The sequence below is a fragment of the Podarcis filfolensis genome, assembly GCF_964270895.1.
Source record: "Podarcis filfolensis genome assembly, chromosome: 9".
NCBI classification, from domain to species: Eukaryota; Metazoa; Chordata; class Lepidosauria; order Squamata; family Lacertidae; genus Podarcis; species Podarcis filfolensis.
Genome location: NC_139610.1, coordinates 53,477,514 through 53,490,217, shown reverse-complemented (window position 1 = coordinate 53,490,217; position 12,704 = coordinate 53,477,514). Strand labels below are relative to the sequence as shown.

At 41.9% G+C, this 12,704-nt stretch overlaps 1 protein-coding gene across 7 annotated transcripts; it reads left to right on the top strand.

Annotated features, from left to right (window-relative positions):
• Window positions 1-180: 180 nt before the first annotated feature.
• LRIT3 (leucine rich repeat, Ig-like and transmembrane domains 3) lies at window positions 181-11,348 on the top strand. 7 transcript variants are annotated; one of them, XM_083571284.1, is made up of 4 exons: window positions 181-631; window positions 4,646-5,136; window positions 8,597-8,902; window positions 9,696-11,348. In XM_083571284.1, exons 2-4 carry the CDS (start codon window positions 4,671-4,673, stop codon window positions 10,772-10,774), a joined length of 1,851 nt encoding a protein of 616 aa, XP_083427410.1. In that variant the 5' UTR covers window positions 181-631; window positions 4,646-4,670; the 3' UTR covers window positions 10,775-11,348. The 7 variants fall into 7 exon arrangements, with proteins under 7 accessions (XP_083427410.1, XP_083427405.1, XP_083427407.1 ...); XM_083571279.1 differs by lacking the exon at window positions 181-631 and adding an exon at window positions 639-1,329; XM_083571281.1 differs by lacking the exon at window positions 181-631 and adding an exon at window positions 1,525-2,094.
• Window positions 11,349-12,704: the final 1,356 nt, after the last annotated feature.

Sequence of the window (12,704 nt, the reverse complement as noted above, 5' to 3'; positions counted from 1 at the left end):
AAGCACCATATATTTTATTCCCCGAGATGTACCAGGGTCCTGGCTGGCCCAGGCTGTATGGTTGCTGACCCCTGGTGCCAAGCTATCTGCTGCAGCATTGTATTAGCAAAAGGACCCTTGTGGTTCATTGTACAAGCACAATATTTCATAGGCGTGTGCCCTTAGTATCTATAATAAAACATCAATAAAAATCAAGACTTCAGAGATTAGTGTTTTTGACTGGTTTATATCCTTTCCCACAATTATTAGTCAGTTTTGTACCTGTTAGGTTGAGGGAGGAGGGGATGGTACATTTTCATCAAGAATATAAACCATATTACAGTAACAAGTATATTTTTAAACAGCCAATATTCCTGTTTCTTTTCTTAAAAGCAAACAAATGTCAACAGAAAAACAGTAGCGAGCAATACACCTTCTCTTCCCAGTTCTTGTATGCTTCAAAGTGATTTTTACTGAAACTATTCTGAAAGAAAGTAATTAGATCTGATAGCTAATCTGTGCTTTTTTAAAAAAGCAAATATGTGATCGTTTTTAAAGAAGAGCAAAGGACAAACAGTTAAGTTTTTAATCAACAGGAAGCCACTTTTCAAGATTATTGCACTCAGATTATTGGTACCATCTGCTACTAATTGTAAGTATATTTCATTAAATGATTATCAGTTCCTTTATGCTTCATGGGTCTCCATCTGTATACAGCTAATTTTATTCAGCTGTTAATTTAAAATAATTGGTCTTTTACAATAGCACCCAGTCAAAAAGCATTTTTGCCCCCATAATATGCTTCTGCCAATTTGGTGTTTTATTTTTGCTGCATAATATAGGTGTGCTTCACAGTTATTCAAAGCATAAAGCATTTTTAAAAAAATGAAATGGTAGTGTTTTACTTGCATTGGCTGTCTAAACTGTGAGTTTCTCTGGTGACATTTCCCCACTTTAATTTCAGTTTTTCATTTGATATTTAAAGAGTCCCTCTTTAGGATGGTTGCAGTTTAAAGGTAATATATTCCTCCTTTGACACAATAAGGAGCGAGCTGTTTCAACTGATCCTTTGCAGAATACATTTGAAGGTTAAGTAACTGCAGCTCTTGGTTAATCCAGGGTAATCTGCTCTTACTAAATGGATGCCTATGTTCACAGCCGTGGCACACAGAGGGAGTGCCTAGGAATAAAAGATTTTAGGTTTTGGGTATATCAATTGTCCTGGAAGGAAGTCATGTATCTGATTGCTGCTGTCTGCATTGTGATGAGCTTTTTGGAAGAGGTCGATAGTTTCTGTCCATCTCAGTGCACTTGCATCTATCATGGCAGAGGGGACGACACTGGAACAAGGTAGGCTTTTCTTTTCTTTTCTGTTCAAAAGAAAATGCTACTCAGTACAACCACAGGAAAGCAGCCGATGAAATTTCAAAAAAAATAATCCAATGCTACTAGTGATTGGTGTAAATGCTACAGTGGTGCATGTGCTTTGCAAGTTATTTCTGTAGCAAATTAATATACCAGGGGAGAAATTAGAATTCCCACCCCCCACCCCGCTTTGCACTCTTATAGTAAGCTACGTGCATAGGCAGGGTAGTTGGCCGCAAAGTCTGATCTAATTGGATTGCAGTAAAGGGGGCTGAAACTGCAGGGGGAAAATGTCAATGCAAGCCTATACATGTCTACTCAGAAGTAACCCCCATTATACTCATTGTGGCTTTAGTGGTAAGTGAGCGAGTATAGAAGTGTTTCCTTCATTGCTTGGTACAAATGCCCCTAGAATCTACATCCTTCTGCAATGCCAGTATTTTGAAAATAGTTTTAAAGAACATCTAGTCAGTGCACATCACTTTTTTACAGTTATTCATTCCGTAGGGAAGCCAGATTTGAAACAAAGAAGATACTGATATCCAGGTCCAGAATTCTATGAGAGCAATCATGCCCACGAATTTTCAGCTTTGCTCCATTCCAAGCAGATAATTGGTGGAATAGAGAAGGATGGTACACTGAGCCAAGAGAAGGTTGAGGGACTTGATTGTAGGCCAGAAACTATTTGTGCAACCCAGGCTTCAGGATGCAGTGGATTCTGTGGCCCCACAGTAACCATTTGCAAATATGGTGGGGCAATCCATTGACAGAAGCCTGTTTCCTCGGTGGGGTTTGGGGTCCTCAGCAACACCACTGGAGTGAAGCCAAGGTCTGGAAACTTCAATACAATTTGTAATGATAGATTCAAAACATGTATTTTATTCTCATTCTGGAAAAGAAAACAATGTTCATTTAGCTGTATTGTACCTTATGTGGGACAAACAAAGGACATAAAAGCAATACAAACATCTGCAGTTTGTATTACATTTTTTGCTAAATAGTTGACTTCAAATTGGTTTTATCTGTTTTTTTATCATGAGTGGCTTTGAGACTTTGATTTGCTTAAAGTGACTAAACAAATGTTAAGAACTGATGGAAATAATGGAATGGTGCAGCATAAGGTAAAACACAAATGAAAGTGAAAATCCAACTGTCTAGAATTTCTAAAATGAGATCTTTAATATGATAGGCTTAGCCTTTTTGGACCCTGCCTCAGCAGCTTCATGGAATTTTCAGCACCTGCAAATATCATTTAGGTATATATATATATGTTTTCTAAAGCCAGATATAATGGTTAGCTAGAAAAGGGGTTTGGTTTTAGGACTTGTGCAGTTTTTTTTTTCTTGCACAGATATGCTGCAATCTTATACCGGTTTCAGTGGGAGTAGATACGCTTTGAACTGCACTGCCTTATCTCCCCAAATGCCATTGAGTGGGGGAAGGGAACAAAATGTCAGCTCAATTAGATGAAGTGGTTTTGAAAATCCTTCCTTCAGAAAATAAATTCAGAAGCATTCCAGACGCTTTTTGAGTCTAGATATGTTATAAATTGTGCTTGAAGGTTCTTTGGCTCTGGTGCTCCACATTTAAGGTTTCGTTTTCACCATTTGTTCTTACATAATCCTATTGAGAACTCATTAGTGTTTCTCTGGTCGGAGAGTCGTGGAATTAGTGGTCAGTTAGAAAAGGGGTTTGTCTTTAGGAACTGTGCAGTTCTTCTTCTCTTGCACAAATATGCTGCAATCTTATAGCAGCTTAATAAGAATAGTTACTGTAAATCATGTATGCTGTCAGCCATCTGGCGTCGTCTGTGCCCATGTTCCTTCTTGAATTGTGCTTATCCTCTGCTTGTGGCCTCTGGTAGGTGATACCACAAATGGCAGAAGGCACAAGGCGCTGGGCCTTGTTGAAATCCTGAGTAATATGCTTATGGCCCCAGTAGTAGAGGCTATAACTTGGTTTTCAAAACCAGTTTATTTTGGATGGTTTCTCTTGAAGGACACATAGCACGTCTGATTACATTTTATCATCATTATTATGAAGTGTATCATGCTGTTTTCCTGTGTGGTGTTTTAGGCTGCTTTGAATGATCAAATTTTTATTGAAATGTGATGTTAGGTTTTATTGTTGTTTTAAATGTAAACTGCCTTGTGAGGGCTTTTGCCCTGAAAGGTGGCCTAGGGATAGATAGAAAATAAAAAATGAGGGGCTAAACCAGTTCCTAAATGGTACTATTGTACCGTCAGACGGCAGGTGAGGGGAGCACATGGTTAAGCAGTGGAGTAGGGTGAGGGACGGTGTCATCTGCCCTCCTTTCATCTCTGACTTTTTCTTACACCTGAGGAAAGTAGCTGATGCTCAAGTAAATCTGCCTGAAACATCAAGCCAGGTGAGTGTCTGAGACTGTTGTGCCCACCCAATTGGAGGAAGTGTGTCATGGGCACTTTGTATATGTACCTCAGAAGGACCACAACACCGGCTGAAGGCAATCGGTTTGGTGTGAGACCATTGGGGACGAAGAGTGGTTGCCGCCATCTGTTTTCAGTCTCCGATTCCTGTCATCCCCAGCCAGTGTTGTTCAGCACCATGTGGACTTCCTCTGGTGTGGGCTACATCCTCCTCTGCTCACTTAACATCAACCTGCAGTGAAAGAGCAGACTTGACATGAGGGTTTGAAGGGTTATTACAGGCTTCCTCAACCTCAGCCCTCCATATGTTTTTTGGCCTACAACTCCCATGATCCCTAGCTAGCAGGACCAGTGGTCAGGGATGATGGGAAATGTAGTCTCAAAACATCTGGAGGGCTGAGGTTGAGGAAGCCTGGGTCATCATAACCCCCTTTATACTGTGCTATTGACTGGGTTAGGCTGCAATCCAAGCCCTTGGCTAGCAGCAATGGGGCTTAACAGTGGTGTAACCACTGTCACATGCCAGGGCAGAAGATGGGTGAGGAAGAGGAAAATGCCCGTCTGCAACACAGGTTGGCAAAGCGAAAAGGCCCATCTTGGGCCCATTGCCATCATGTGACTGTGCTATGGCCCTATTGACACTGTACATTTCAGGTAGTATCATGCCACTTTAAACAGCCATGGCTTCCCTCAAAGAATCCCGGGAACTGTAATTTGTTAGGAGTTGCTAGGAGGAGACGCCTGTTGCCCTCAAAGAGCTATAATTCCCAGAGTTCCATGGGATTGCTCGTTAAACTACTATGGGACTTATAGCTGTGAGGGAAATAGGGTTCCTTGAAAAATTCATTGAAAACAATTCATTATCGCCTCTCTTTCTTTTTGTTTTACCTTAGGTCTGTGCTGTGCAATGATCCTGATATGTTTGAGATACCTGTAAATGTTCCAGTGGATACAGTGAAACTCCGGATAGAAAAGACTGTCATACGAAAGATCCCGACTGAAGCCTTCTACTACCTGGTGGATCTCAAATACCTGTGGCTTACCTACAACTCTATAGCAAACATTGACACGAGCAGCTTCTATAATTTAAAACTATTGCATGAATTGCGCCTGGATGGGAATTTGCTGTCGAGTTTCCCTTGGGAATCTTTGGCTGAGATGCCTAACCTCCGAACACTTGACTTACACAACAACCTAATGACCAGCATTCCTGCTGAGGCTGGCAAATATCTGAGGAATCTCACTTACCTGGACATATCTAGCAACAAATTAACCTCTCTGCCATCAGACATCTTGGATATCTTGCTTCCTTTTTCTGAAACAGGATTGCCCAGAAACACAGAACCCAGGAATGCAGACTCCATAATACAGAGGGTCATATTAGGTAAGCTGGCAAATATCGTGAAATTCCTTCTTTGAACTGTGCCAGCTGGCATGAATCTTGAATGAGTCCCTGGGCCATTGAAAAATAGTTCTGGCCATACATTTCTTGCACTGCTGTTTCCCTAAATTTTAGTTTGGCATTTTAGCATGAAAGGAATGTGAGAACAGCAAGATCTGGAACTTGGTTAGAATAGTTTGATCAATGCTGTCTATTGTGTTGATTGGAGCACCCACAATTCCTATGGTCTGCTTTGCTGACTAGCGGGAAGCACTGCCACTGCTTGTGTGCCTTGTGAGCTTTTGATGTGCTGACCAGAACCCACTGCAGATGTGCATTACTGTGACATGTTTGCTTTAAGCGCCTTAAAGGAACTGACCTGACAAAAGCTCCATTCATGATCCGGGGGCGGGCATACACAAAGTCATTGGCTTTGGTATTATAACCACACATGTGGGTTCTGCAACAAAATCTAGTAGTGTCATGTGATTCTGCTCAGGATACCCTTTTCCAGGACATTCCATTCAATTCCCAACCCCAGTTTTCTGTTTTCTTCAAGAGGCAGTCAGTATTCCATGTCCATTGAGCTCCTCACAGAGCAGCTTTGGAGTGGGCTCCCTAGTTTTCCACCCCTCTAAAGATTGTACTTTTGCCCATGTGTTCTACAAATATGCATATTAATATGGGGGCAACTCTTGAGGTTTCACAAAGCCTGCTGTTACATCTCTCCTATGCACTGATGGGCTGTTCAAGTAGCACATACAAATATGTGCCAGGACAAATATGCACCATTGTCCACATTCAGAGAATGAGTTTGCTAACTTTATATGTTATATAGGAGTGTTTCCTAATCCTGCAAGAATTGCATACCTCTGCTGAGACTTTAGTCTTACCTGAATACCCCTTCTAAGACAAATATAATTTGGGGGTAGTATTAATAATACGATTTAACTATGATAAAGTAAAATAAAAATATTCTGCTGTGCACCCTTTAAGACCCTTTCATGTATCCCCTGGGATGCATGCACTACGCTTTGGGAAACACGGTTTTTTGGGTTGTCCAAATTCCAAAGTTATCCTTGCGGGTGACTTTGCTAGACAACTTAGGTAGTACAAATCGCTGTTCAGCAGAGGGTGCTGTTCCTTTTATAGTTGGAACTGAGCACCAGTTTCTGAATGCGCCACTCTGAAGGTTATGCTGTACACATGACTTTTAAATCACTTCTCATTTCTCCTGCGGATTGATTCTTCTCTTGCACTATCTTCTCATAAATCATCGCTGCTGATCCTGATTCAATATCAGGTGCCTCCTCACAAATTATCTTGTTTTGCATGCAGAATTGGCAGTGCCAAAAGCCAACAAAACAAAAGTCTTGCATCTCCAATTCTAAAATAAAACTCAGTACTGGAAATTCTGGGAGGCATTTAAGGTTCCTTGCACTGTTTCTGCACAAGGGAGCTGGTGCACAACTGCCCTGAATTAGGGATTCATTTATTGAATCAGCTGCAATAGAGATTCATGCCTAGAATGTTGTTTTTCTCTCTCCTTTTCCCCATCTTTCTTTCTCCTGTTCGGAAGTGCCTATTCTTTCTGAATTTTTCTGCTGGGCCCTTTCTCAATGTTCAGATCTGCACAAGTTTTTTTATAAAATTATTATTCTTACTCTTTATAATCACACTTTCCTCCAGGCTCATTGAATAACTTATAAAAAAATAATTCAGTTGAAAATCTAACTATAACATACATCAAAATCGCCCTCCTATTAGTTATGCATTACAGTATATTCTTTTGTCCCTACTCATTTATCCTAATTTTTTCCCCTCCCTCCCTCCCCTATAACCCCTCCCCCCCCAATTGTTCTCTCTTCAAATCTTTAACCATGTGCACAGATTATTCATTCTAATTTGGATGCTTGGGTTGGCTTCCCGTCTGCACAGATTTAAATATATTTACTGGTGCCTTCTACTCTAATGATAGCATCAAAGTTTGGAATTAAGTGAACATAGGAAGCTGCCTTCTACTGAGTCAGACTATTGGTCCATCAGTATCGTCCACACTGACTGGCAGCAGCTCTCCAAGATGTCAGGCGAGGTTCTCTCCTGAGATGACATGGGTTGAACTGGAGACCACCTGCATGCAAAGAAGAAGCTTTAGCACTTAGCTATTATGCTTCCTAAAGGGCTTGTAAGGACAAACTTAAGACTTTTCAATTCCAGTTGTCACTACTGACAGATTCATCTGAGTGTGAGGAAAAAGGGGAGCAGGCAGCAAAATGAGGCACACAGATTGGTGGGGGACATTGATTGGTTAGTGAGATGTACCTGGACTCCTCCTTTTTTCATTGGAGTGTAATGTGGTTCAAATTTTGGAGTGGGCTAAAAGGAGAAAGTACAATGGGAAGATATTTCAAAATATTTCAAGCAGTTGGCCCATTGCTACCTGTCCTCTTTACTTCCATGACTTCCACCTTGACAGAAACATTTCAGGGTGTGGAGAAGGGAGAGGGAGGGAGGGAGATGTCCCCATCTTATAGTGCTGGGAGAGACCACTGATCCTAGAGAGTCACTGTCAGTCATTGCAGACAGTACTGAACTAGATGGATCAAAGGCCCGGCTTGGTATAACTTAAGCCCCCCCGCCCCCATGTTGTCAGACATAACTTCAGCTGCTTAAAGAATGAGAAGCAGGATGAGGCCAAAACAACAGCACCAGATAGGCTGGCACTGTAGGCTTATTGCTAAGACATTGCCTCTAATGTCTACTGGAGGCTGCTCTGTTAGGGCAAATGGGGCACCACCCACCAACCTGAGCCTTGAGTCCTCAAAGCCCACTTTCCTACTGACAACCACTCTAGGGCCTGGCACTGCCTGTTGGCTTCCTCCTCCTGAGTCTCAGAGTTGACCCTGTAGAAACTCAGGAGGGAGGAGGATGGGGACAAGGCTAGAATTAGCTTGCTCTGCCTTTCATTGTCTCTGCCTGCTGTTGGGCTCCCTGCTCTTTGTCCCAGCTGTGCAATGGTCTGACTCAGTATAAGGCAGCTTCCTACGCTCCTATCCCTGCCAAGAACTTGCCCATGTAACTGATGCCTGCAGAAAGCAGGCTTCACCTCTTCTGCCCATCAGCTTCCTGCATTGGCTGTGTAAGCAAGTTGCCCGCAGAAGCTGGCGGTTGGTATTTTCCTCATACTTGTGGATCTCTGGAAGGCATTCAGTTGGCCACTATAGAAAACCAGACCCTCTGCCACTGAGCTATGGCCCTTCCCTGTCATTTCTTATGAAATACTGTGTTTCTTCCAAGCTAGCTTTGATTTGAATTGAGAAAAAGAACTGCCTAGCTGTGTTTTAAGCTGGCAATATGTACACTGTTTGGATGCAGAATAAATGGGGGTATGTACATAAACCTAGTCTAACTGCTGAGTTGCATTGCTAGCAAGACTATGAGCATACTGTTCTTCTGTTTTCAGGCTTGCAAGACAACCCATGGTATTGTGACTGTCGGATTTCCAAGCTAATTGAATTTTCTAAAATTGTGGATACTGCCATTTTGCTTCTGGACCCTTTTGTCGCTTGCAGTGGACCTGAGAGCCTGGCTGGGATTTTGTTCCAAAGAGCAGAGCTGGAACAGTGCTTGAAACCATCTGTCATGACTTCAGCCACAAAGATCACCTCGCCCCTGGGAAGCAACGTCCTACTGCGCTGTGATGCAACTGGCTATCCCACCCCACAACTCACCTGGGTTAGGTCTGACAATGTGCCGGTGAACTATACAGGTATTGAGTCTCAAGCAAAAGGGAGACTAGAGGTCATTTTACCTTGAGTTGACAGCGACCTGTGAGATCATTGAGAACCAAAATAGGGGTGTAGTCATCAAGAGTGCTGGGCTGAAATTCAAATGCCCACTCAGCCATGAAGCTCACTAGGTAGTCTTGACCAGCCACTATAGCCCTCTTCGTGCATTACTCATGTGTAGAGAGGAAGTGTGGTGAAATGGATGGCAGGGATATGAATGATGCTTCTCCTGCCGCCCTCGCCTTCCTTATGTTGAACACCACCTCAGTCTCCAAGTGGTGTGAAATTCCAGGGGTTCCAGGCACTTACCCAGGGTCTGTGTTTCCTTTTAGAAATGTATTAGATCTTTTGTATTGGATGCTGCTGGTCTGAGAGGCAAAACAAGAAATCTGTTTTTATAGATCATTGTATGTAGGGCTGACTTGGATCCTGTGCCATTCTACCAGTTTCACATACCTGAAACAGATTTACAACCCACCCTTGCATATATTTGTTTAGAATCAAGTCCTACAGAGTCCAGTGGATTTTGGATTAAAATACGATATACGGCAGGAGAAATGTTTCTTCTAAGATGGTGTCTGAATAATCAGACTTAAAGGTTTTTAACGGGTTGACCTTAATCAACTGATTGATCTTAATCAGTGAAATGTTGTAGCCCTATGAAAAAAGTTTGAAATGTATGTTGTAACACCACAAAAAGCACACTAAGGTAGTATGAATGCTGCTGCTTCGTGTTCAGGTTATCATACTCACCTGCATTGAATTGTTTTCCAGTTATTCAAGAAAGTCCCGGTGAAGGTGTAAGATGGTCCATCATCAGCTTGACCGGCATTTCCTACAAGGATGCAGGTGACTACAGATGCAAGGCCAAAAATTTGGCTGGAATGTCAGAAGCTGCTGTTACAGTCACTGTTGTTGGCGTTGTCACCACAACTGTTTCTCCACAAAAGTATGGGAAAAAGACTGGACCAGACCAGCAAAACACCACCCAGGAAGAGGTCAAACAAGAATCCTTGAATGCAACCACCACTTCTCCTTCAACATTGCCTACAAGCACCACTTCTCCTACAACAGTGGCTACCAGTGAAAGGCCTACAACTGACAGAAGCAGCGACAAAAAACCACCCAAGTCAATGCCAGATGGAAGAAAGAACGCCAAATCAAATACAAACGGAGGCAAGAAACAACCAGGTGATGTCAGCAAGAAGGATGACGGGACATCTCTCAGCGCAGCAGCAGGAGCTGAAAAAAACGGTCCAGTAAAAAACCTAAGAGTAATTCCTGAAACTGATGAAAGAGTGACCTTAACATGGAAAACTGCCAATGTCACAAGCAACTCTTCTTTGACTGTGTTGTACTCAAAGTATGGGGAGAAAGACATGCTGCCCCTGAGCACAGACCCCTCGAAAAACAAAGTCACCATAGATGGTTTGGAACCCAGCACACAATATATGGCCTGTGTTGTTCCCAAAGGGACCCCACCTACGAAGGACCAATGCATCATTTTTTCCACTGATGGAATTACCATGGAAGATGATTATCAGATTCCCATTTTGCTGGTAGCTGGTGGGGTGGCCTGTGCCGTTGTCTTGCCATTGATATTTTTCTTACTGTATAAAGTCTTAATGCTTCACAGGAAACCAAAACCTGTCAGGGAAGATGACCTTGAAAAAGAGACTTACGTCAAATTTGAAACCCTTTCCCTCAAACCACGTTCCGTGGTGGCAGGTGGGGAGCTTTGGGCTCGGCGGAACACTGATGAGTCAGAAAGACTACTGCTGTGTTCTAGGTCAAGTATGGATTCTCAGATGACCTTCAAAAGTGAAGGCTCAAGGTCAGAGTACCTCTGCTGACTCTGGGTGTTCTGCGGACCATCTGAAGATCCCTACTGGGGAATAGGGGAGTGACTGCAGCCTTGTTTCAGATGCTGGATCAGTGCCAGTTATAAAATGTGAGGATTAAGGACAGCAGCACTGAATAGAAATCAGAATCGTCTTTGGTGGGACATATGGGGGGGGGGAATGCCTCTTTGAAAAGTGACATTTTTGAACTTTTGTATTATTTTTGAAGCATTCTGCCTGTTTATATTCTGTCTTTTTATCAATTTGCTCTTGTTCAAATGAAAGATTTTGTGTAAAACATGTACCACCAGCCTGTCCATTGCTATCTATGTTTCTTGTTTTTATATAAACTAACTTTAGATTAATAGGTATTAAAAAATACATTTTTCATGTGCAGTTAAAATGTTAGATTTCTATGCTTGGACATTTGACAGATACAAGGGCCACAATCCAGCTCAACTCATTGAAATAAGTGTGGATTCGTTGGTTTAATTCTGCTTTTTGAATTGTGGGCGAGATGTCTGGTGATAAAAACATGGTTTGTGTTGTAGAACACAGTTGAACATTAAATAATGCCTTGTTTTGATATGCAGGTTGGATCCAGACTAAGTGACCTACTTAGGTCCCATTCATTTCAAAGGAAGGGAAGGGTAACTAACTTACTGTGGATCCAAACCACTTAGTCAAAATTCATGGCTTTTTTTTCCTTGTGAGAAATTATGCATCAGCTGTATATGATGGATACATTTGGGAGAAGTTTTATCTGCATTCTGAATTTAAGGAAAGGATGAATATATAGAATTTTGTAAGACACAAGTGTTATGTTATACAGAAGTGCATAACAGCCTCCCCAAAATAGGGTTCTCCAGATGTTTTGTACTACAACTCTCATTTCTGCCTGCCTGCCTGCCAACACATTCATGTTGGCTGGAGGTGATGAGAGTTGATGTTCCAAACATCTGGAGGGACGTGGTTGGTGGCAGCTAGCGTAGAAGATAGCTACAGTAATATATTCCTAATTTACACTGTAATCCAGGTTAGATATAAGTGCTAAAGATATAAGAGGAAATCAAGGTAAATTTGATCCAAATTTTTTGATCCAGATGTCTAAAGGCACATAGCAGGGCATGTTTGTTTTGCTTGTTTATTTAAGGGGTTTCTCCTTCCCTTCTGGAAGAAATCTTCCACAGAGGAGCTTGCAATATTTTAAAATACAAATCCATTCCATAAAACCTTTTAAAACACAGCCAGCAATAATAAACCAACCACCAGTAGAAAAAATCATTCAGCAATACCATAGTAGTTAACTACCTTCTCTCATGCCCCACCCCAATCAAAACTGTTTGAGAAAAGAGATGGGGAATTGGCTTCTGGTTGCAGAGCCACTGCTGAGACGGCCCTGTTAAGTGTGCTAACCAATTTAAAGCCTTTACAGACAGGCACTGAAATAGGCCTTCTGAGGTAGGTATTTCAATATAGGCAAAACTAGCTCTCCCTCATTGCTTTTCCTCAGCACCTGCAATTCAGCTGTGGACTGTGGACTATGGAAGGTCCATTTCAGCTGTCATGACTTATAGCAGTTGGCCGACTATTATTACTCCATGATTTTTGTTTAATCCTGTATAATAATAATAATAATAATAATAATAATAATAATAATAATAAAAAATAAATAAATAAATTTCCAGGATACCCCTGGCAATGCAAAACATTTCCCCTTCTCTTTCCAATGTTCAGGTGTCAGTGCCACTCCAGATTTATGTTAAGCAACATTATCTGCACAAGAGAGTAATGTCAGCAGGCTGAGGGAAACTCCAGGGTTGGCAGAAGTACAAACATCTTTAGAAACTCCTATTGGGGATGACAAAAAAATAGCTCAGTGAAGACAGAGCATGTTCAGTTTCCATATCAACTAGTTCCCCCTGAATACATACTTTACAGA

Bases quoted from the DNA above. Each gene is read 5' to 3' on its own strand.
- LRIT3 (XM_083571279.1), top strand. From the start codon at position 1,118: ATGGATGCCTATGTTCACAGCCGTGGCACACAGAGGGAGTGCCTAGGA. The intron at 1,330-4,645 runs GTAGGCTTTTCT...GTTTTACCTTAG, and splicing joins GGGGACGACACTGGAACAAG to GTCTGTGCTGTGCAATGATC. The intron at 8,903-9,695 runs GTATTGAGTCTC...ATTGTTTTCCAG, and splicing joins TGTGCCGGTGAACTATACAG to TTATTCAAGAAAGTCCCGGT.